This window comes from Denticeps clupeoides, chromosome 5 (assembly GCF_900700375.1).
Source record: "Denticeps clupeoides chromosome 5, fDenClu1.1, whole genome shotgun sequence".
Lineage (NCBI taxonomy): Eukaryota > Metazoa > Chordata > Actinopteri > Clupeiformes > Denticipitidae > Denticeps > Denticeps clupeoides.
In genome coordinates, this window is record NC_041711.1 from 28,842,041 (window position 1) to 28,862,749 (window position 20,709).

Below are 20,709 nucleotides of genomic sequence, written 5' to 3' on the forward strand. Positions count from 1 at the left end.
AAAAAGTTAATGATTCCGGGTAATTGGTATTACTGTCTTGACAGCATGCGTCTGTTGATGAATCTATGGCTTGTCATTTTTCTAAAGAACAAATTAAAAAGCCATTGGAGATATGAGCGTGTCATTACTCAATGTCATTTCCAGTACGTTCCAGAAACGTACGCGAACAATTACGTTCAAATGCAAACAAAACAGGTCCTGCAATATACAGCAGCACGTATTTTTGATGATATTTGTGCATTTTTTTAACACAGTAGAGAGTGACCAGATGGAGCAGATGGAACGTGTGTGTATATGTGCTTATGTGCACATTTGTATGAATCCCTATTCACAGTCAGAAAGTTTAACACTTCACAAGACACGTCAACACACCAATTTCAGATGAGAACTTTCACATCGTCTTCACTTTATGATGCCCTTTCTAATTAGATCTTCCTTTTTTTGCTCGTTGCCAGCATTGCATTGTGAAGACAGGAGATGTTCAAAGAATGACAAGAATAGTGCATGCTGAGGGTGTGAGAGAAATAATTCATTGTTACATCAGGGTGCAGGGCAGCAATTCACAGCCACACAGCCCACAGCCACAACATTAATATCCCTGACTGGTGGAGTGAAAAGCATTCATTGTTTAGTGACTTGTTTCAAATGGAGTGATGTTTGGGGTTATTAACAGTTATTTTCTTGAAGATGTGGAGTGATCATGTTTCGTGTTACAGACAGCTTTTCCTGAATAAAGAGATCAGGTCTTTTCAGCATCAGTACCACTTTGCTCAGTGTTGATAAAGTTTTTTGAACTTCATCACTAGTTTTTTTTTGCCCCCGATCTTGATTTAAGCAGCTGAAAAGCGTGTCAGCACCGTAACTCAAGTTAGACTTCTCTCTTTCCTCAGGCCCAGGCAGTGCAGATTTGTGCCAGTGTGTATAATGTGAAGTATGGGGGTGCTCTGCATCAACGTGCTGTTGTGCTGCTTTCCATCAGAAGAGTCTGGCATCCTGTGACAACAAAATGACATACAGCCAAAGCGATTATCAGCTGGCTCAAGAGCAAAAAGACAAACGTTGTACAGGAAGTGAGAATGTGAATATATATTTAAATACTGTCCATATGCATCATGCAACCAGCCTGGGTCAAAACCAAACACTGCTTCACTCTCATTTGCGTTTTGATCTTTCATTCCTCACCTTTTAACCTCCTGACTGGCATGTTCAAACAACAGCAGTGAAAATCTTGTAGTTCCTTCATTGATTTGTACTACAACATGATGTAGGAAGACATGATATAGGAACATGATGACAATATTTCAATGTCCATGGAGTGAAAAAAGCACAAATATTAAACATTAATGTTTTCTCCTATTAACTCAAAAAACAACGGCCATGTCAGCAGGTTAAATATAAAGACTGACGCAGATTGTAAGTCGCTCTGGATAAGGGCGTCTGATAAATGCTGTAAATGTAAATGTAAATGTAGATAAAGTAAAAAAAAAAAAGGAGCCAGGCCAAGACTAACAGAATAGAGCACAACATAAAGGGAAGGATAGGAAACAAGGAATCGGAGAGGACACTTAAACTGGGTAAAACCTTGTTGAAACAGAGGTGAAACACACCATTATACACCAGCAAAGAAAACTTGGGTATCAGAGTGGTCCAGTGTGGGTAAAGGACCCTAGTAGTCCAAATTCCACCTGCATGAGCCATGCAAACTGTCCATAGTGGAAAAGTTGTATTATGAGTATTTTTTTATTTCCAAATCTTTAACAAACATAGAAACATGATATATAAAATCCTAGTAACATACAGAAAATTCCACAGAATTAAAATGTTTGTGCATCAATTCATGTCAGGGAATTCATCTTCATATTTATCTGAAGCAATCACAAGTCACTTGGCAACTATTTACAAGTTCTCACCTTCCGTACCGCACTGATTTTTGAAAGGGTTTTTTTTATTCTAAGAGCTAATTAAAATAATTTATTACAGTGTACATTTAAAAACACTTCAGATTACAAGTCCCCTAGCATTTCAATCACTGAGTTTGCATATGTGTGTGTGTGTGTGTGTATGTGTGCGTGCGGCTTTCAGTCACACCTCACTTTGCATGACTGTCCATTTAGTCTAATTACTGCTATAATATTAAACAATAATAATAGCGTCAAATTTCCAGTTTAAATAAGTAAATTCATTTGTTTAAAATCATAATTGTTCTCCATTAAGAAATAGTCCAAAACAGGCTTAAAATGAACTGATAGATAGAAATGATGAGTGTTGTTTGTTTACATTTACAGCATTTATCATGTTGATGTCTGTTTAATTCAAAAATACTAATTAAACAAATTTAACACGAATGCCACCTCTTATAATTATATACCTCTGTAATTATAACCCAGAACCACGCCTGGTGAATAGAACAGAGCTCTGAAGTGAGAAATGCAGCTTGGTTCCAGTATAAAATAAAGTCAAGCAGCATTAACTCAACTGGCTGGGCCGATGGCACCAGGTGCCCGTTTTTTCTGCTTCTGTTCCAAAACGCGTTTATTGATTTCCTCCATCTCCCGCACCACCCCTGATCCAGACTGTACAGTGAAAGTAAGATGAGCGAGTATTGCTCGTGACTGATGGATGGAGGCGGTGTGGCGGAAAAAAGAGCACAGGCTGAGCTGAAATGTGGCTTTCCTGAGCCAGAAGTAACCTTGGGGCTGTGTGATTTGTGTGAGTGCGGTGCTAAGATGACAGTCCTTGTGGCACTTCACAGAATGAAAAACATGAGGCTGAGATGAGCTCCTTCTGAGCTCCTGGGATGGTATAAATAGTCTTCACTAATTATACATGAATTCGGTAACAGAACACAACATTCTTGTACCTTTCAAATACACATCCATGTCTAAAACAAAGACATGCGGCAAAATTGTAAAATATAGTAAATGCTCCCTGTAATCTTTTGCTAATAGTTGTCTGTTGTAGCATGCATGCAAGAGAGAGGAAAGAAGCTACAGATTTTGAGTGACACCATCAGTCTCATCGAGTGCCGCGCAGGTTTATTAGTGGAGACTAACAGTGGATAAATCCTGTGCAGCGGTGGATCACCAGGCTTCTCCGCCTTTTCCCTTTCACTAGTACTTTGCTGCTCTCTGCTGGACCAAGGTTCACATTTAAACTGCCGTGATGGCAGCATTCTGCACTGGAGACTCCACCTCTGCACCGCGGGGATGGTTTTCCAACAGTCCTGAGCACATTCTTGTCATTCACTCATGTTAATGAGCAGCTCATGAAGCGCCATTTGATGATGACATGAGTAAAAAGCATTCATGAAGGTAAAAAGAGGTAAGTAAAAACATACTTCAGCTTCTCCTGCTACAAAAAATACCAAATATGTTTCTCGCATTGGATTCTTCAAAATGGCTCCATCTTCAAAAATGCAACAAAGTAGGTGCATGTGAACGTAGTGCACAAGTTTATTATCATTTTATTGTTAACAGTTCAGTTTACTTCAATTTGGAAAACATGTCACTACACAATATCCATCCCAGACCTTACACGGCCCTAAAAGATCCCACTGATCCCCCGTTCTCTGTCCTGGTCCTGTCTAAATGTAATTTAATTGCTCCCCAATCTTACTTTCTCCCAGATCATGAGCACTTCAGACATGTCTGTGGTTTGCTTCTTTCACGTTCAGGAGCAGGCCAGGGCACGTGGATGGATATATGCAAGCAAAATATATAAAATGGGGTACTTCATCAATTTAAGATAAGCAGTTTAACCAAAGTGGTTTAATCCATGCAATCCATTTATAATGTGAATTTCTCGGATTAACTGCCATTTTTTGGTTGGAAGGATCTGGCCAGTACTGATTTGCAACAGATAGAAACATAGAAAAAATTTCAAAAAATTTTATTTGTCACATACAATGCTTTAGCGACTGCTATAGGCCTCAATATTGCAAATATTGTAAGAAATGTGAACAAAGTTATGTGGCTGGAATAATTTTCTGGGAAGGTTCATGTGCACGGTCAACAGCAGCAATGCATGGTTATTTATTCCAGTGCAGTTTATTAGAAGCCCTCCATCTACCAGCGGGTCGGTCGCTCTCTGTCTGTGACGTCACGCGTCGTTCTGCGCTCGGCTCCTCCTCCGGCGGCAGCAGCAGCAGCAGCAGCGGCAGGTAACGCGGTTCCAATCGCTGGAAGGACCGAATAACAAGCTGACGGTGAGCGATGGGAGGGGGGTTTCTGTCTCGCGTCGGGGTGAATGCGGGCCGGGGCGGCGCTGCGGGTGGAACCGGGATGCGGCCCTGCGCGTCACGCGTCGCGGCCGACATCTTCTCCCCGGCTTCCGGACACGGAGCGCGGCGCACTGCTTTGTTGGTCCCCGTAATGTCTGTTCATTTCTGAAAAACCAGCCGGCTGGGTTTTTAAACCCGAGTGACGTCACGTCACAACAACTGATCCTGACGTTGGGTCTTATAATGTTGTGCAGCTGCGCGGATAAACGCATATTTCCCCGACTCCTGAACTGAGATCAGTAATGGTGTGTGCCCTGCAGGTCAGCTGAAGTCATGGATGGCGGAGGCTAGTGAGTATCGTTTTACGTTTACATGAACAGTGTGTCCTGGTGAGCCATGGTGTGGATTTACGGTCCCCTTTTCCCCGCAGCAGTTTTTCTCGAGAGTATTTTGACCGCTTCGTCCAGAGCCAGGACTCGTCTGTTGTGAACAAGTTCCAGCAGAAGTACTGGAAAACCAAGCAGACCCTGATCAAAGTCACCGGGAAGAAGGAGGACGAGCACGTGGTGGCGTCAGATGCAGACCTCGACGCCAAGCTGGAGGTAGGATGCTCCCCTCATCAGCACCACAGACAGCTCCATGCTGTCAGCAGCATGGAACCCAGGCCGGAGATGGTAGCAACCCCACCTCTGGTGCAGGGTGTCAGGAGATGTCATGATGGTTGAGCTCATGTCCTCTAATGGCAGGTGTTCCACTCTGTCCAGAGGACCTGTATGGAGCTTCTCAAGGTGATTGAACAGTATCAGAGGAGAATATGCTGTAAGTTCTCGCTTCTTTATTTGGTGCTTACCTTACGGTCTCCTGTGTGGACTAGTTGAATAGGCCACTGTATTATACACAATAGCTAGATGATATGTTTTATCATCAGTTTTTGATTACCAGTTATTAATTGTGAAGCATTTGAGATGCGCTGCCATTTCAAAATCCCAGATTCAAGGGAATTTCTGCTCCAGTTTTGTCACAGGAGGAGAATGAGTTGGGTCGGTTTCTTCGAACACAAGGCTCACAGGACAAAACCAGGGCTGGGAAAATCATGCAGGCTACAGGGAAAGCCCTCTGCTTCTCCTCCCAGCAAAGGTCAGCTACAGTTACAGTGCCACATATGTTACATATCTATGGACTGATGCAGACATTGTCAATAATATATATATATAGAGAAATATATTATTGACATACATTAAAGGCCAAAAGTTTAGACACACCTTCTCAATCAATGTGTTTTCTTTCATAACCATTTACATTGGTAGATTCTCACTGAAGGCATCAAAACTATGAATGAACACATTCCATTTATGACCACTTAAAAAAGGTGAAATAACTGAAAACATGTTTTATATTCTAGTTTCTTTGCTCTGATTACTGCTTTGCACACTCTTGGCATTCTCTCGATGAGCTTCAAGAGGTCGTCACCTGAAATGCTTTTCCAACAGTCTTGAAGGAGTTCCCAGAGGTGTTTAGCACTTGTTGGCCCCTTTACCTTCACTCTGTGGTCCAGCTCACCCCAAACCACCTCGATTGGGTTCAGGTCCGGTGACATCTGCCGCAGCACTCAGTCACTCTCCTTCTTGGTCAAATAGCCCTTACACAGACTGGAGGCGTGTTTGGGGTCATTGTCCTGTTGAAAAATAAATGATCGTCCAACTAAACGCAAACTAAATGCAGGATGCTGTGGTAGCCATGCTGGTTCAGTGTGCCTTCAATTTTGAACAAAGTCCCCAAAAGTGTCACCAGCAAAACACCCCCACACCATCACACCTCCTCCTCCATGCTTCACAGTGGGAACCAGGCATGTGGAATCCATTTGTTCACATTTTCTGCGTATCACAAAGACACGGCGGTTGGAACCAAAGATCTCAAATTTGGACTCATCAGACCAAAGCACAGATTTACACTGGTCTAATGTCCATTCCTTGGCCCAAATAAATCTCTTCTGCTTGTTGCCTCTCCTTAGCAGTGGTTTCCTGGCAGCTATTTGACCATGAAGGCCTGATTTTAACAGTTGTCCAACAGGGCTGTCGGCTGTGTAGTAACCTGACCGCTGCACAACGCAACTGATGGTCCCAACCCCATTAATAAAGCAAGAAATTACACTAATTGACCCTAATAAGGCACGCCTGTGAAGTGAAAAGCATTTCAGGTGACGACCTCTTGAAGCTCATCGAGAGAATGGCAAGAGTGTGCAAAGCAGTAATCAGAGAAAAGGGCGGCTATTTTGAAGAAACTAGAATATAAAACATGTTTTCAGTTTTTTTTTTGTTAAGTACATAACTCCACATGTGTTCATTCATAGTTTTGATGCCTTCAGTGAGAATCTATCAACATAAATGGTCATGAAAATAAAGAAGGTGTGTCCAAACTTTTGGCCTGTACTGTAGCTCAATAAATAATAAATTTTTAAACTGATTTGTCTTTTTATAGACTAGCCCTGCGCAGTCCATTGTGTCGTCTCTACCAGGAAGTGGAGACGTTTCGGTACCGGGCTATCTCCGACACGTGGCTTACGGTGAACCGAATGGAGCAGTCGAGGACGGAATACCGTGGAGCCCTTCTGTGGATGAAGGATGTGTCTCAGGAGTTAGACCCGGACACACACAAGCAGATGGAGAAATTCCGGAAGGTACCGTTCAGGACCTGAAATTAATATTTGAGTGATATCCTATAGAGGGAGCTGTTACCCATCTAATTGATCATCTTGTCTTCAGTAAGGAAAAGTGGTAGTGTGAAAAACAAGGCACATTTTCTTTTCATATGAGGCCAACAGTAATATTAATCATCAATAGGAATGTATTATATACCATCAAACATGTTCACAGAAATGTGATAATTTATTGGTGTTGCAGTCTGTCATCACATATTCAGTCATTCGGTTATTCTATCCATAACTATATTAAATCAAAGTGAAAATGTGATAATGACTGGTAAGGCTTTGCTAAAATTGGAGTAGCAAATGATGCCTGTTGAAGGGCATAGTTTGTCACACAGGATTATGATGGCTAAATAATGCAAAAATGTTTAAATACATTTCATATTAATAATCAATTCCTACTATTATGTTTTACTGTTTTATCAGATTTTTTAAAATTGTAATCATATTGAAGTCTTTTTTAACGTAACTGTAAGGTTCAAGCTCAGGTGCGTCTCACCAAAACAAGCTTTGACAAACTGAAGAATGACGTGTGTCAAAAAGTGGATTTACTGGGCGCCAGTCGATGTAATCTCCTGTCCCATGTCTTAACCATTTACCAGGTATGTATACCGATTACCAGCAGAAAACCAAGAATTTGGATACATGAATAAAAAGAAAAAATATGTAATGCCATTCTATGAAGATGTGATTTTTGAAGAAGTACAGAAGTTCTTCCTGTTTTGACTGCAGACGACTCTTTTGCACTTCTGGGAGAAAACCTCTCACACAATGGCGGCAATTCATGAGAGCTTCAAGGGCTGTCAGCCTTACGAGAGCTCAGCCCTGAAGGTGAGTGGACTGGAGACGTTGCTCTGCTGGTTCTGTGTGTAAGACTATATGTGCATATATGTGCAAACAGTTTGATAAATTATTTCAGGACTCTAATAAACCTGGTCAGGTAATGAAGAAGAAAGGGAAAAGGAAGGTCAAGACCAAGGCAGAAGGGGATGATGCAGTCCAGCCCCTGGATGACCTGTAGGTGCAGTTTCACTCCTCAGATGATTCCTTCTTATCGTTTTGCTCCTAATCTGTTAATGTTTTCATGCGTTAACAGGTTAATTACCATAAACGATGAAAATCTAAATGAGGAAACAGGTACGCATGTGTTTAGTAGAAGAAACACTGGCAACATTTGAATGTAAAAATGTGCGTAACGGATATCTTTGCTTCGGCAGGAGGAATCAACTCTGGTTCTGAAGATGTTGACAGAAGTAGTGAAATCACAGGTATTGGTCCTGTACCCTGTTTTCATTTGTAACTGAGCTACATGGGTGCCCATGGGATTAAGGGATCAGCGTAATCAGGTCATAATCCGCTTCCGCACGCTTTTACAAGCAAAATGCAACTTTTCCGGTGTCGCTAACTTCAGGTAATGACGACGGCCTAGAGAGGGACGGGATGGCCCTTCTGAATGAAATACTCAACAGCAGCTCTCTGGAGGAAGGAGATTTCTCTCGCCAGTGGCATGAGGTGTTTGGGGAGGACGAGCCCACAGAGGGGGGCGGTAAAGAGGGACAGCCGTTGCTGGACGAGCACGCCTTCTTCCTTCCTTCGCAGCTTCTTGACCAAAACTTGAACAATCTGACAGGTACAACAGGCTTCATTTTGTGCCACTATAAATGCAAAATTGAGAGATGCCTGTTCAATATGCCGAAGCATGTCTTACCTCATAAAATGCTAATATTTAAGTAGAATATTAAAGTAATGGAAATGAAGGGGTTGTCATTGTGAAAGCACTCTGCTTTTAATCATCATCCTTGGTGAGCAGCCATGACAGGTGCTTTGCTCAGTGGCACCTTGGCGGTTCGGTATTCGAACCGGCAACCTTCTGAGTATGGGTCCGTTTCCTTAGTAAATAATATTTATACATCTTCTCTTCTGGAACTCAAATGTGCTCTCTTTAGATTGGACCATGAACATTCCTAAGCCTGTTTCCCAGGCAGCGGAGCAATCATCTGGAGCCAGTGAGAACTCAACCAGGCCAGAACTTACAGGTATTATGTGGCTAAATGTGTAAAACATCTGATGTAATATTGGAGCCATAAAAGTGTATTTCAGCTTGGAATGCATTCATGCTCCAGATGCACTAAAAACAATGAGTTCTGAGCGAGTATCAGTGTTCCATCACAGATTCCTCTTCAATTACAGGGCTTTTTGAAAACTCCAAGGATCTCTCAGCCTGGTTCAACCTTTTTGCCGACCTGGACCCTCTTTCAAATCCAGATGCCGTGGGAAGAATGGACAAGGAGCATGAACTGCTGAACGCATAAACCCCGTCATGCACAGTCTGTACTGTAGTAGCACAGAGAACACAAGAAATGTATAGCAAACATACATAAAGCTAACCTGATGCTAGTTGTATTTGCAGGAGTTCATGGATCAATTTCCTATTTTCAAGAATCTGTCTGATCAAGCATCAAGGCATGGATTTTACCTTGTTAAATGTATTGAATCCACCTTCAATTACAAGTTGTGATGCTCTTATGGTTTAAGCCCCACCTTCCCTATGAAACAATGGGTGTATTGAGTGACAGCAGATAAAGTAGCCTGTACTGTTAATGTCAGGCTGATGTGTAATCTGATTAATAATTAAAGTATACTGCATGTTTATTTCTATTATGATTTAATTTCATGCTCTGAGGCTTACAGCCTATAGGATACCATCACTTTTTGTTTAGGTGAGTAGGAATCAGTGTGTATGTGTGTGTGTGTGTGTGTGTGTATATACATATAGTAGTTAGTAATAAGCAAGGTACTAACCCCATAATGCCAGCTCCTCTGTTTAAAAAAAATCTTGCTGAGCTGAATAGTTTTTCTGCCAGTTACATATGGAATATGCTTCACTGTGCTGATTACTGTATTTTCTGACAGCCACAGGGATATAATAAAAAAAAAATCCAGCCATATGCCTGATTGTAGGGTGGACGGGAAAATATGTTAAAACCTTCCAGCCAAACCTTCAGCCTGTTTTTATCAAACCAAATCACTTTAAAAGATGCTTTGCCTTAAACATGCAATTGCCATTAGCCACAGCATATTCTACTGAAATTGATTTATTACATTTATTCATCTGTAAACATCACCTTCTTGTAACCAGCACTGGTAAACGTATTGCATCTCAGTCATTTTTGTGTGAAACATCACCATTAAATGTCAATGTGCAATACAATTTCCTCATGAATAATCAAAACCTTTTTCATTTGCATGTAGAAAAAAAAAGTAAAAATGACTTTGAATTCAACTAATGTTATTGAGGACTGATAAAAGATGATTATTGTAATTTTCTTTCTTTTTAATAAACTTCTTGTGCCTTCATTGAAACTTGCTTCCGTATGACAAAGTTTAACATAGAACAATGGATGGGAGGATAAAGGTGTATATATAAAAAATGAGGGGAAGTAATGTTTGTCTTTACATGTGACTGTACAAGAAATAATGTTTTAACAATGAACACCTATGTCTGTCTAATGGGAGGCGCTGAAATTGATTCCACTATAAATCCCCTTAAAAATACAACTGCAACTACTCCACTTACATCTAAAGCATTGCAGATGATTTAATTAATAGTAAAAAGTAAAAAAAAAAAATCACAGGTTTAAACCCCACTTACTACCATTGTTTCTCTGAGCAAGACACTTAACCTTGAGCTGCTCCTAGTGGTCTGTCCCTGTAACCGAGAATCGCTCTGGATAAGAGTGTCTTATAAATGACATAAAAAGTAATGTAGTCATAAGTGACTATGTATTGTAATGTTTTTTATAAAGTTTACCAAAAGGCAAAAATCAGTTATGGACCATGACTGACCTTAGTGCACCAAATCACTTTTACTTTGGTTTTGATCAGCTAGATTACAATACTTGCACGCACTCAACACACACACAAATGACAATGACACTGTAAGACAAGAAATTTTCCGCTAATTAAATAAAACAAATACTTCATACAACTTGGTAGTAAAGGGCTTAATTTGGCAAGGCACAATGCTATGTTTGAGTTGAACAGCCCTTTTAATGAACAGTTCATAACTGTGTTCTGAAGGGTCATTGTACAACTTTCTTAAGACATGACGAACACAGACGTTACAGTACAGTACAATAACTAAAAAGGGAAGGCACATAGTGACATTTTTTCCAGTGTAGACTGAACTCACTCAGAAATTATGCAACTTACCTGAGTGCATACTTCAAGGCATATGAAAAGGACATGGTTAGCAAAACCAGCTTTAAGCTATAATAATTGCGGTCCTTTTTAATTTAAAAAATGTGCTCTAATAAAAATAGAATTTTAAATACAAAACGTTTATCCATACTGAAAAATCATAGCTTATCATTGGAAAGCTCCAAATAATGGAAATGCATTTACTTCCTCTGCCACCTGTTGTTCTCATAACTTTCCAACATCTCCAGTTCCTTAACATCAGATCGAGTACAAAGACCTTTGGCTGCAAATTAGGTTGAACACTTGAATGGAGCTTGTTGGATCAGAGAAGCCACCCAGATTTCTGCGAGGGACCATTACACCAGAGAAGCAAGGCACTGCTGGTACTCTTTTGTGAAGTAGGAGATGGGGACACTGACTGCAGGGTGAGGGTGGGGGGTGGAGGATTCACAGCAGCTTCACTGGGCAGAAGGCAGAGCCAGTTGGGGTAAAGTTCACCTTGTTTTTATCTGGGCAGGAGAATAGGGGGAAGCCGTTGGACCTAGCAAAAAATGAATACATAAAAGGGAACTTAATTTATGTTAGTTTATTATTCAGAATTTGACTCTTCCTCATTCACATTACGCAAATAGACTTAGACATTTTTACAAGATTAAAAAAAAATCTGATTACGGTCACTTACACAGTTTCCTCAAACACCTTGACCCTCTCACAGCCCTCAGGAGGCTCACGCTTGAACGTGAAGCTGTTGTTGGGTTTGGGGGAAGTGGCGTACTTGGGCAAAGGTGAACTGCCTCTGCTGTCTGAACACAGAGGAAGCATTAGCATGTGAGCAGGTGCTGCTACGGTCCCTGCTGCTTGTCTATGCAAGATCTGCACCATTACCTCAAGTCACAGCCTGACCCAGCTCATTTAAATGTCAAGGTGGTGCAATAACAATAACATAGGAAAGACTGACATACTGTGAGTTTTGTGTGCTGTACCTTTGTCCTGGTTCTCCACAAAGCACGGGCTGCTGTTTTGAGAGTCTACAGGCCAGGCTGGGGAAGTGCAGGACCAGGGGCTGGAGCAGCAGCTGGAGAAGGCCTGGGTATCTGTGCTGCGCCTGCAGCCATTTCGATGAGGGGGGAAAGGAGCTCGCCTCCCATCCTGGATTTCCAGCAGCTGCGGGATATGATAAGAACAAGAGGGTTATTTTAAGTGGCCTCATGTCAATAATGTATAGCCAAGCAAGTGCAGAACTGTTTTCTACATAAACTAAAGTGTGAGTAGAATGCCATTAGCTTTGCTGAACAATTGTGTACAATTTGTAGGCTAATGATTGCATTTTGAGCTGTTAAGGTCACACTGGCAGTGGCAGATGACTCCTCCTCCATGTGCATACCTTCACATCCTCCTTTTCCCATTCATCATTGATGAAGACATTCTCCAGTTCATGATTGATTGCCTCTATGTAGCTAGATCCCCTGCATGTGGAGAGGTTCAGTCCTGTGGATGCAGGGCTAAGCGTCTTGGACTGAAAGAACATAACGAATACATTAATTCACTCACCAATCATCTTTAAAGATTCTTTCAGGTTTTAATCAATTTTTTTGTAAAAAAAAAAAATTAAAAATCCTCAGGAAGCCTTTTAGCTGTAAACCAGCCTAATATGTAGTGCTGTGCTTTGTGCCAGTTTGAAAATAGTGCTCTGAACAGAATAATTTGTTCGCAAATTATTAATTTTAAATTAATAATTAAAATGCTTAAAATGCTAAGGCAGCATGAAATTATGCAAAATCCATGCGGTTCCTGAAATAAGATTGAACATTATTAAAATTGTCCAGCGCAGCTAACATTTACTTCCTTTTCTGTTTTGAAGGCTATATGATGTTCCTAATGTAAAAAAAGAGGGATGAGTGTGCTGTACATGTTAGTGTGTGTTTGTGTCATACCTGAGTCTGGCTGCAGGCTTGTGTGCCTTGTTCCCTCTCTCTGTCTCTGAAGGGTCGTGCCACCTGCTTACTGCGCTGTAAATGCTGCCTCAGCTTGGCAATCTGAGGAAAGAAAAAAACAGATCCAGATCACAAAAACACAACAGACTACTGAACTACATTTCCTGAGCTAACTGCTATAAATGCACCAGAACGTACCTTTGGAGCACAACATACAAATTATATGCAAATGAAGGAATTCATGAATGCATTTGATATTGACCAAGATGTAAATGTTACCAATAGAATAACAACAAAAAAAAAAAACGTTAGACATTTTCACTCTCTCTCTCTCCTGCTCCTGAACCTGCCAGAGTATTTTCATTTCATGACCTTACATAGCTGCAGGTGTTTGGTAATGGTCGGTAATAAAGGTGTTTGGTTGTAAGCTGAGTGGATTTGACTGAACACTTTCCAGCTTGTGCTACTTCAGAAGCAGGATTGAGAAACACTGAGGCAATGCATGTGTGTTATTTCTACTATGAACATTGTTGCTTAGACATACTCACAAACAAAAAGAAATACTATGAACATTCCAAACTGGTTTTGCAGAAGAGGTCAAAGGTCAAACTCTTACCAACTGGAAGTGAAAGTTATTCAGCTGACTTCTTACCACACTTTCACCAAAAAATCCTGAGCAACCCTTCTCAATAATTATGCATTGTCAGAAGATGCCGGCCTCTAAACAGGTTCTTTTGCAGAACAGATAAAGTTATCATCATGTTCTTCCCCTCCACCCACTCATGTTCTGACTGAAACGAGCAGGAATGGTACAGACTTTTTTTTTTCTTTTTCTTCTTCTCACAATATCAATCCACGGAGAGGAATTGAGGTGCGGCCACAGGATAAACGTGGAGCTCAGTGTAGGGTTCTAGAGAAATTCTGTCTCATTGTGGTGTTCTGGTATGTGAACAGGCAAAGCAAGTAGGAGCTAACCGGAGATGGTGCTGTGTGTGTGTGTGTGTGTGTGTGTGTGTGTACGTGTGTGTGTGTGTGTGTGTGTGTGTGTGTGGGAACAACTGCGTTTAGATGACAAATGATGACAATGGTGGGGCAGTGGTGTCGCAGCGGTTAAGGAAGCGTCCCGTAATCAGAAGGTTGCCGGTTCGAATCTCGATCCGCCAAGGTGCCACTGAGGTGCCACCAAGCAAAGCAGCGTCCCCACACACTGACCCCCGGGCGCCTGTCATGGCTTCCCACTGCTCACACAGGGTGATGGTTAAATGTGTGTGCTGTGCTTCACAAGTGACAATCGATTCACTTTGACGAGCTGTCATACCTCTCTGAGGTGGTCAGCGCTGCCCCAGGAGGCTGAACGTTGGTGCACGCATCCTAGGTCTCCTACATCATCGCCCCAAAATGAAGAGGTCTATAAAAAAAAATAAAAAAATAAAAATTAATAATTAATTACCCAATTATAGTACATTTGCTGGATGTGTGCATGTGTAATATATATATATATATATACACACACACACACACACGTCTGGGTGTGTTTTTGTTGTGTTGCAGGATGCCTGGTGATTGCCAATCAAGCCCATCTGTTCCTGCTGCAGACAGCCAGTATAAAAGGGGCATCGGTTTGCTTTCTCAGGGCTGCGCAATCCAACTCACCCGCCTCCCAAGCATTTCCTGTTGGAGTTACTTCCGGTTTTCCCTGTGCTTCCCCTGAGAGATTTGTTAAGTTTTTATTTATTTCCCCCCCCCCCCCATTTTGTTTGTAGTTTATTCGTTTAATTTTTGTTTTATTTATTGAACTTGTTAATTTGCTTCATTTCGTCTTTTCTCTTCTTCTGTTGTGGGCCGAACCCCTACTAAATATATACACGCAGCACTTCATATCAGTGGATAAATAAACACACCCACATCTTTCCCACACTTCCCCATCAGGTAAGGTACAAATATGCCCTAGATGGAATTTGCATGGAAGAACGATGCAGATAAGAGACGCTCTCCACGTTGCATCCAGCAAATGAAACTGGACTCCAAGCCACCACAATCACATTCATCTTCAGGGTGGCACCAACAAGTAAATAAATAAATAAATAAATAATCCTGCCATGCCTAGATGAGTGGAAAGAAGGTATAAACATGACGTGTCAGCATACACTTTAAAATGAAGAAAAAAAAAAAAAAAAAACACGGCATACAGAAAAACTTTATTTGGGAAATGCTACTTGCTTTAAAACAGTCCCACTCTTCAACTGATGTGGTGCAGATTTCATTAATCAAACTGAAAGATCATCTGTGAACAAACCTGCTGGCTTCATATTTCTGATCATGTTTTCACAGCTGCTTTGTTTACTCATAAAAAGCGGACGATCGAGTTACAACTTGAGCGTCAGCTCTCGCTTGTGTGCACTTTTGACTCTGTTGTGCCAACTGCGGTCCCTGCAAATGCCTTGTTAGGAGAGGAAAATCACAGGGTGGAGGCGCCCTACACAGACACACACAATGAGTTGAGTGCTGCATTTCTGGTACATAACGAACTGCAGCGAATGAATCACCGTCATCGCAACGCCCCTTTAAAAGTCCTTATGCCCATACAGTGTGGCGATGACCATTTTTTTCAAAAACGATATTAGTCTGGGTTCTAGTTCAGGAGGATAAAGCGGCCCTCATCTCCCAGCATTGTTTGTGCTGTGTAGGCACAGGGCCTCCGCGCACCAGACCCGGCCTGTTCCGGCATTAGCATATGTATGGCTCGCGCTGCGGGCTACTCGGTGCCAGTGCACAATAGGCAGCAGGAGAGGGCCAGGTGGTAAGGCCAGGCGCTGCACACTCCCTCTGAGGCCTGAGGTACTGAGCACACAGTGAGACAGGTGCAAACTCCAGCACCTCCGGGGACAGAATTTACCCCCCCAGCCCTTTATACTTTGCTTAACTCACACTTTTTGTTTCAAACCTTTAAAAAAAAAAAAAAAAAAAAAAAAAAAAAAAAAAAAAAAAAAGAATTTGCGTGCCTCTTCGGCCTGAATACGGCTCATTTGTATTTGTTCCAGGAAAAAAGGGGGGAAGCATTCAAATGGAGCTTATGCAGTGCACACGGGTAGAAAACCGAAATGTAAAGCTGCTGCCGCACTCTCAACCGCCAGCTGGAGAGACCACTTCAGTGCTCTGGAGATATTCAGCAGAGGATGGGTTCACATTATGTGCAGCTGCCCATGCTCCAGCATCCAAAGCTATGCTGCTCTTCAGCTTTGCCTGGACTTTATTTGCACAAAAAAAAAAAAAAAAAAAAGACAAACTTATTTAGTTTTAGCAGCAGTTCAAGATTCACAAAGTGGGTTAGGAGGAGGAGCTGTGAGACTCTCATCAGTTTACACAGGCCGAGCTGGTATCCTGTTCGGCAAGCACCCAATTATAAACCTCATTATAGTAATAATTTAACTCAGCATTCCATAGCAAAAAGAGCCTAGTATGTGAACGGAACTGCACAATTTGCAGAGGATATCATCTTACCTGTGTGGCTTTGTCTCTCATGCATGAAGGGTCAGGTGTGAGAACATCACGAGGCCACTGTCCAGTCAGATAGGGCCCAGTCACTGTGTCCAGGGAGGATGTGCGTCGGATGGCGGTGGAGCCACGTGATGAGGACAGTTTTGACCTCTCTGCTGAAAGCACAAGAGTGGATGTGAGTGGATCAGGAAAGAAGATCAGGTAATCTGGCCTGCGACTTCTGGATTTAGTAACAGGAAGCTCATATATAATAGGTACTAGGTACCTGAGAAAATCCAACAGAACAGGAAATTACTGCCGTAAAACTGGATTAGTGCAGAGTTCAAAAGCACAGGGGTATTCTATGATCACGAGAATTCCATGTGAACAACTCATCCCTGTTTCAGATGCAGCCCAGCGTAGGGTTAAAGTGCTTTTACGCAGCTGTCCGGTCCTGTTTTACAATCTGACTGCATGAGCTCTTCACCGCCATGGTAAAATACTAAACCTCTGACAGTATATCCCTAGTTATAAATTAATATGCCATGCGCTGCTGGCTTCTGTAGACATGCAGTCAGACATCATGAAAACACAACGATAGTGAATAGTGATTTAAATTTAAAATGTGTGTTATTGAATATATCTAACAGTGTTTGTGTAGCATTTAAGTTTTTAAACTGCCATATAGTCAATAGTGAATAAAAAATATATAATAAATCAACTAATTTAGATGATAATTATCCAAAAGAACAGGAGTCGTGTAATGAAATGGGGACTGTTTTGGATAAATCTATGGAACAACAGCACTGAGCCGTCGGTTGGTTAAAAATATGCAGCTTACTGGCCTTGAGGGAAATACTGCAACTCCTGCGATGCAGCATATAGAAACAGGAGATGTGAGAGGAACGCCCTGGGTAAATAAAGCCTGTGGCGTTTACCAGATGATCCCTGCCACAAAAGCAATCATATATGATCACTTCTGCGCATGGCCAAGAAAGAAAAGAAGAGAGGAAAAAAGAAAAGAAAAAGAAAGAAAAGCTACTTTGCATGCTTTGGTGGAATTTATGGGGAAGGCAGACCACACAAATCATCAGTTTTTTTTTTTTTTTTTGTCCTGCATGTTTTCTCTCCTGGTGTGAATCCAACTTATTTACTTACTTGACATCAGGACAATCCTTGCACGCGTTCGTGTGACTTTCTCCATTTAAACATTTGTTTTTGCAGTCACTCAGTACCAGAGTAATCATTCCAATGTGTGCAGTCTACACTCACTAACCTCTCATTTCCTAGACACAGGAGAGCCTGAGGGCAACTGGTTCTTTTATGTTTGTAAAGCTAACACGCTCAACAATTAGCTCTGCAGCCAGAGGCCCTGCTGTAGCTTCCACACACACACACACACACACACACACACACACACACACACACACACACACACACACACACACACACACACACACACACACACACAAAGCAGAAAAGGGCATTATCTGAGCCCTGGTGATGCCTGCAGCAGACTGGGGATGCTGCACAGGGCCGCACTGAGCTCGAAGACGCGAGGGAGGAAATGAAACAGACCGAAACTGTTCCATCAGCACGCGTTACACACAACAGCAACCCACAGGGGCACAAATCCAGAGCGCGCTGCGGCGCATGCGAGGCCGACTGCGCCCTCAGTTCCCGGCGGTACAGTACGCGCGTCTGGCCGTCTGAACAGCACATTCACTTGCAGATCGCCACCAGGGCAGCTGCGCGGTCCTTTGTGTGTGAGCTGCAGTGTTTCAAATGCAAATACGCACCAGCATCTGATGTCTGGCTGTGTGAGGGAGGTGACGGCCAGACATCTGCCAGGTGAGGAGAGATTAGCATCAAACCGAGTGTTGTGTGCTTTTTTTTTTTTTGCAGTTTTTCCCCATTCGTTTTTAGATTTTTTATTTTTTATTTTTTAAATATAAAGCCTCTGCCGTTCTGTTCTTGGTGCACGATGGGACAATGGCACTGCTGACAGACTCCAGGGGCAAAAGTTGCAGAGCTGGATGGAGGAGGATCGCTTGCAGTACAGACAGGAAGTAGCCTACACGCCTGTGAGAACTTGTTTAAAACCGTTGCTCAGAAGAAAAACAGAGCTCTACCCAAGTCATACAATGAAACTCAACCACGCGGACCGTTCCGAGACAACAAATCAGCCAATCAGGCTGCTCCCTCGCATCTGCTAATATAAAAAAAATTGCTCTGAAGTTCTGAAAGAAATAACCAGGAAAACCAAAGATGCTCTTCTCAAAGAGTATTTTTTTTATATAAAAGTATATATATTTTTTTTTAAATAAAACGGGGACTGACACATTGTTTCCTCATAATGAGCATCAACAACTCTGTTAATGTTTCTGGTGTCCGAGTGTTAATGATTGCCGGTGCCAAAGCGGAGACAGAACCTGAGCTAAGAAGACTTTGCAAAGTCTCCTCCAAACATTAAGGTCAGCTCAACAACAGTGCGATTGTTTGGAAGTAGGTCAAAGCAAACGGAACAATATTTTGACGCTGTTTGTGTCCAGACCTGACACCGAGGTTGAAAGCTCCACTTTATCCAGGGGGGAGTGTCTCAGCAGTGGACATCTGGACAACTGCTGAACCCAAAAGGTCAGGTTCTGGTATGTCTTCCATGTTGCCCTGGGAGACCTCTTAGCAGTTTAATGAAAGTGGACAACTGAGTTCAGACATGAGTCAAATAACTAATACATACATAATCAATATAATGACCCAGAAAGGAAGATAAGGGAAGACAAATATGCTTATCAAAGTCATCTCTCCAAGGGAAGCTTTTACAAGGATCCCAGGCAGTCCATAAATCAAAAGTTTGGTCAAGTTCTTGGTCTCAGAGACCTGGCAGGGTTGGAGGTCACAGCTTTTGGATGACCCAGGAATGCACGGCATCCCAGATCCACCGCAACATGGCTGTGTCATATGTTCTCACAGAACATTATATCTTTACTAGCCTTATTCCCCTTTCGTTTCCTCCTTTATTCTACTATGCACGGTCAAAACAGAGTGGTTCACGATGCATTTCGCTGCGTGTTGTACTATTATAACTATGCATGTGACAAATAAAAATCTTGACTCTTGAGTCCAAAAGCTCCGTTTCCTCCATTTTAAAGCCAGTAGGGATGTGGGGATGCCATCGCGATTCAGCGATAACCATCCTGCCCGGACCCGGCATGTTTCGCTCTGTATCACATGCCTGCAAGGCAAGGCCTGCATGACTGTGGCTTACTGAAGTGCGGCCCTTTTACTGCATCTGATGCTTATTTGCGAGCAACAAGGGCGACAGGGTGGGGAAACCCCCGTCTTTACACGCCAAACAGCGTCTGTTAGATAATGGTCACGTAAATCCGTTTAGAAAAGGAAGCAGGAGGACAGTGGTGTCCTACTCTACTTTTCCTTTCCTTTCTTCCTTTGTTTGAGCTGCCCGGCCGGAGTAAGAGCAGTTTTATCAGCGGCTCGGTTACCTCGACACCTCTCAGGTGAGCGCCTGTATTCGGGAGAGAGTCTGTGGACGTCGCCGCTCCCCTCCTGCGTCGCTCCGGGGGGGCTGGAGCCGAGGAACGGCGCGGCCCCGACGCCGCCGCTCCCCGCGCAGAACGACGGGGACCGCGTCGGGCTCCGCAGCAGCTGGTACGGGACGGTGGCGCGGATGGGCTGGAGCCGGCCGCCGGGGCCGCTCGTCAGGCTGGGGGAGCCCGCGTTGCCGAGCCGGAGTCTTGGTTGCGGGAAGTGGTAGTTCGTGTCCGACGCTGTTGACATACTAGGGCGAATGGAGCCGCCGCGGCCTGGCTAATTATCAACAGGAGCCCGGAGCCTGTGGGGGGAAAAATGGAGAGTTAACGATTAACTCCACCGTGCTCCTCCTTTCATTTCTGCTGCTGCTGCGTAGTTTGGTTTTGTTTGGGTTCTTTTTTTACTTGACAGCCTCGCCACGAAATAACGCGACAACTGCTCGAACGTAACCAAGCGCCGCACGTAACCAAACGGGCTCTTGGGTGTCGGATCATGTACATTAACGTACGTTCAGCCTACCTCGCCGTAGGTGACAGCTGCGGCGGCCAGGGCTCGACGGAACACATGGGCGGGCTGAGCTCAGTGTTTATAGCCTCTGTGTGGTCGGGGCAGGGAGCCACGGC

The 20,709-nt window shown here is 42.9% G+C and overlaps 2 protein-coding genes across 6 annotated transcripts; one reads left to right on the forward strand and one right to left on the reverse strand.

The window, feature by feature from the left end:
- Positions 1-4,078: 4,078 nt before the first annotated feature.
- Positions 4,079-10,286, forward strand: ica1 (islet cell autoantigen 1). Of its 2 annotated transcripts, none has more exons than XM_028981024.1 (14): positions 4,079-4,204; positions 4,540-4,569; positions 4,650-4,821; positions 4,966-5,038; positions 5,233-5,356; positions 6,698-6,896; positions 7,400-7,525; positions 7,656-7,754; positions 7,843-7,940; positions 8,020-8,060; positions 8,141-8,191; positions 8,335-8,553; positions 8,870-8,959; positions 9,114-10,286. In XM_028981024.1, the coding sequence occupies exons 2-14, from the start codon at positions 4,553-4,555 to the stop codon at positions 9,233-9,235; spliced, it is 1,431 nt and encodes a 476-aa protein (XP_028836857.1). In that variant the 5' UTR covers positions 4,079-4,204; positions 4,540-4,552; the 3' UTR covers positions 9,236-10,286. The 2 variants fall into 2 exon arrangements, with proteins under 2 accessions (XP_028836857.1, XP_028836858.1); XM_028981025.1 differs by having other exon boundaries at positions 4,102-4,204; positions 4,653-4,821.
- A 483-nt stretch (positions 10,287-10,769) lies between these two features.
- glcci1b (glucocorticoid induced 1b) lies at positions 10,770-20,702 on the reverse strand. Of its 4 annotated transcripts, none has more exons than XM_028981028.1 (9): positions 20,606-20,702; positions 20,038-20,387; positions 16,559-16,707; positions 14,376-14,465; positions 13,058-13,159; positions 12,508-12,639; positions 12,107-12,287; positions 11,806-11,926; positions 10,770-11,664 (listed from the first exon to the last, which is right to left on the reverse strand). In XM_028981028.1, exons 2-9 carry the CDS (start codon positions 20,330-20,332, stop codon positions 11,571-11,573), a joined length of 1,164 nt encoding a protein of 387 aa, XP_028836861.1. In that variant the 5' UTR covers positions 20,333-20,387; positions 20,606-20,702; the 3' UTR covers positions 10,770-11,570. The 4 variants fall into 4 exon arrangements, with proteins under 4 accessions (XP_028836861.1, XP_028836862.1, XP_028836859.1 ...); XM_028981029.1 differs by having other exon boundaries at positions 11,806-11,922; positions 16,559-16,710; XM_028981026.1 differs by having other exon boundaries at positions 16,559-16,710.
- Between the last annotated feature and the right edge of the window lie 7 nt (positions 20,703-20,709).

Excerpts from the sequence above, each read along its gene's own strand:
- ica1 (XM_028981024.1), top strand. Across the intron at positions 4,822-4,965 it reads ACCTCGACGCCAAGCTGGAG|GTGTTCCACTCTGTCCAGAG; the intron begins GTAGGATGCTCC and ends CTCTAATGGCAG. Across the intron at positions 5,357-6,697 it reads TGCTTCTCCTCCCAGCAAAG|ACTAGCCCTGCGCAGTCCAT; the intron begins GTCAGCTACAGT and ends GTCTTTTTATAG.
- glcci1b (XM_028981026.1), bottom strand. The coding sequence starts at position 20,332 with ATGTCAACAGCGTCGGACACGAACTACCACTTCCCGCAACCAAGACTC. Across the intron at positions 14,466-16,558 it reads TGAGAGACAAAGCCACACAG|ACCTCTTCATTTTGGGGCGA; the intron begins GTAAGATGATAT and ends TTTTTTTTATAG. Across the intron at positions 13,160-14,375 it reads GCGCTGACCACCTCAGAGAG|ATTGCCAAGCTGAGGCAGCA; the intron begins GTATGACAGCTC and ends TTCTTTCCTCAG.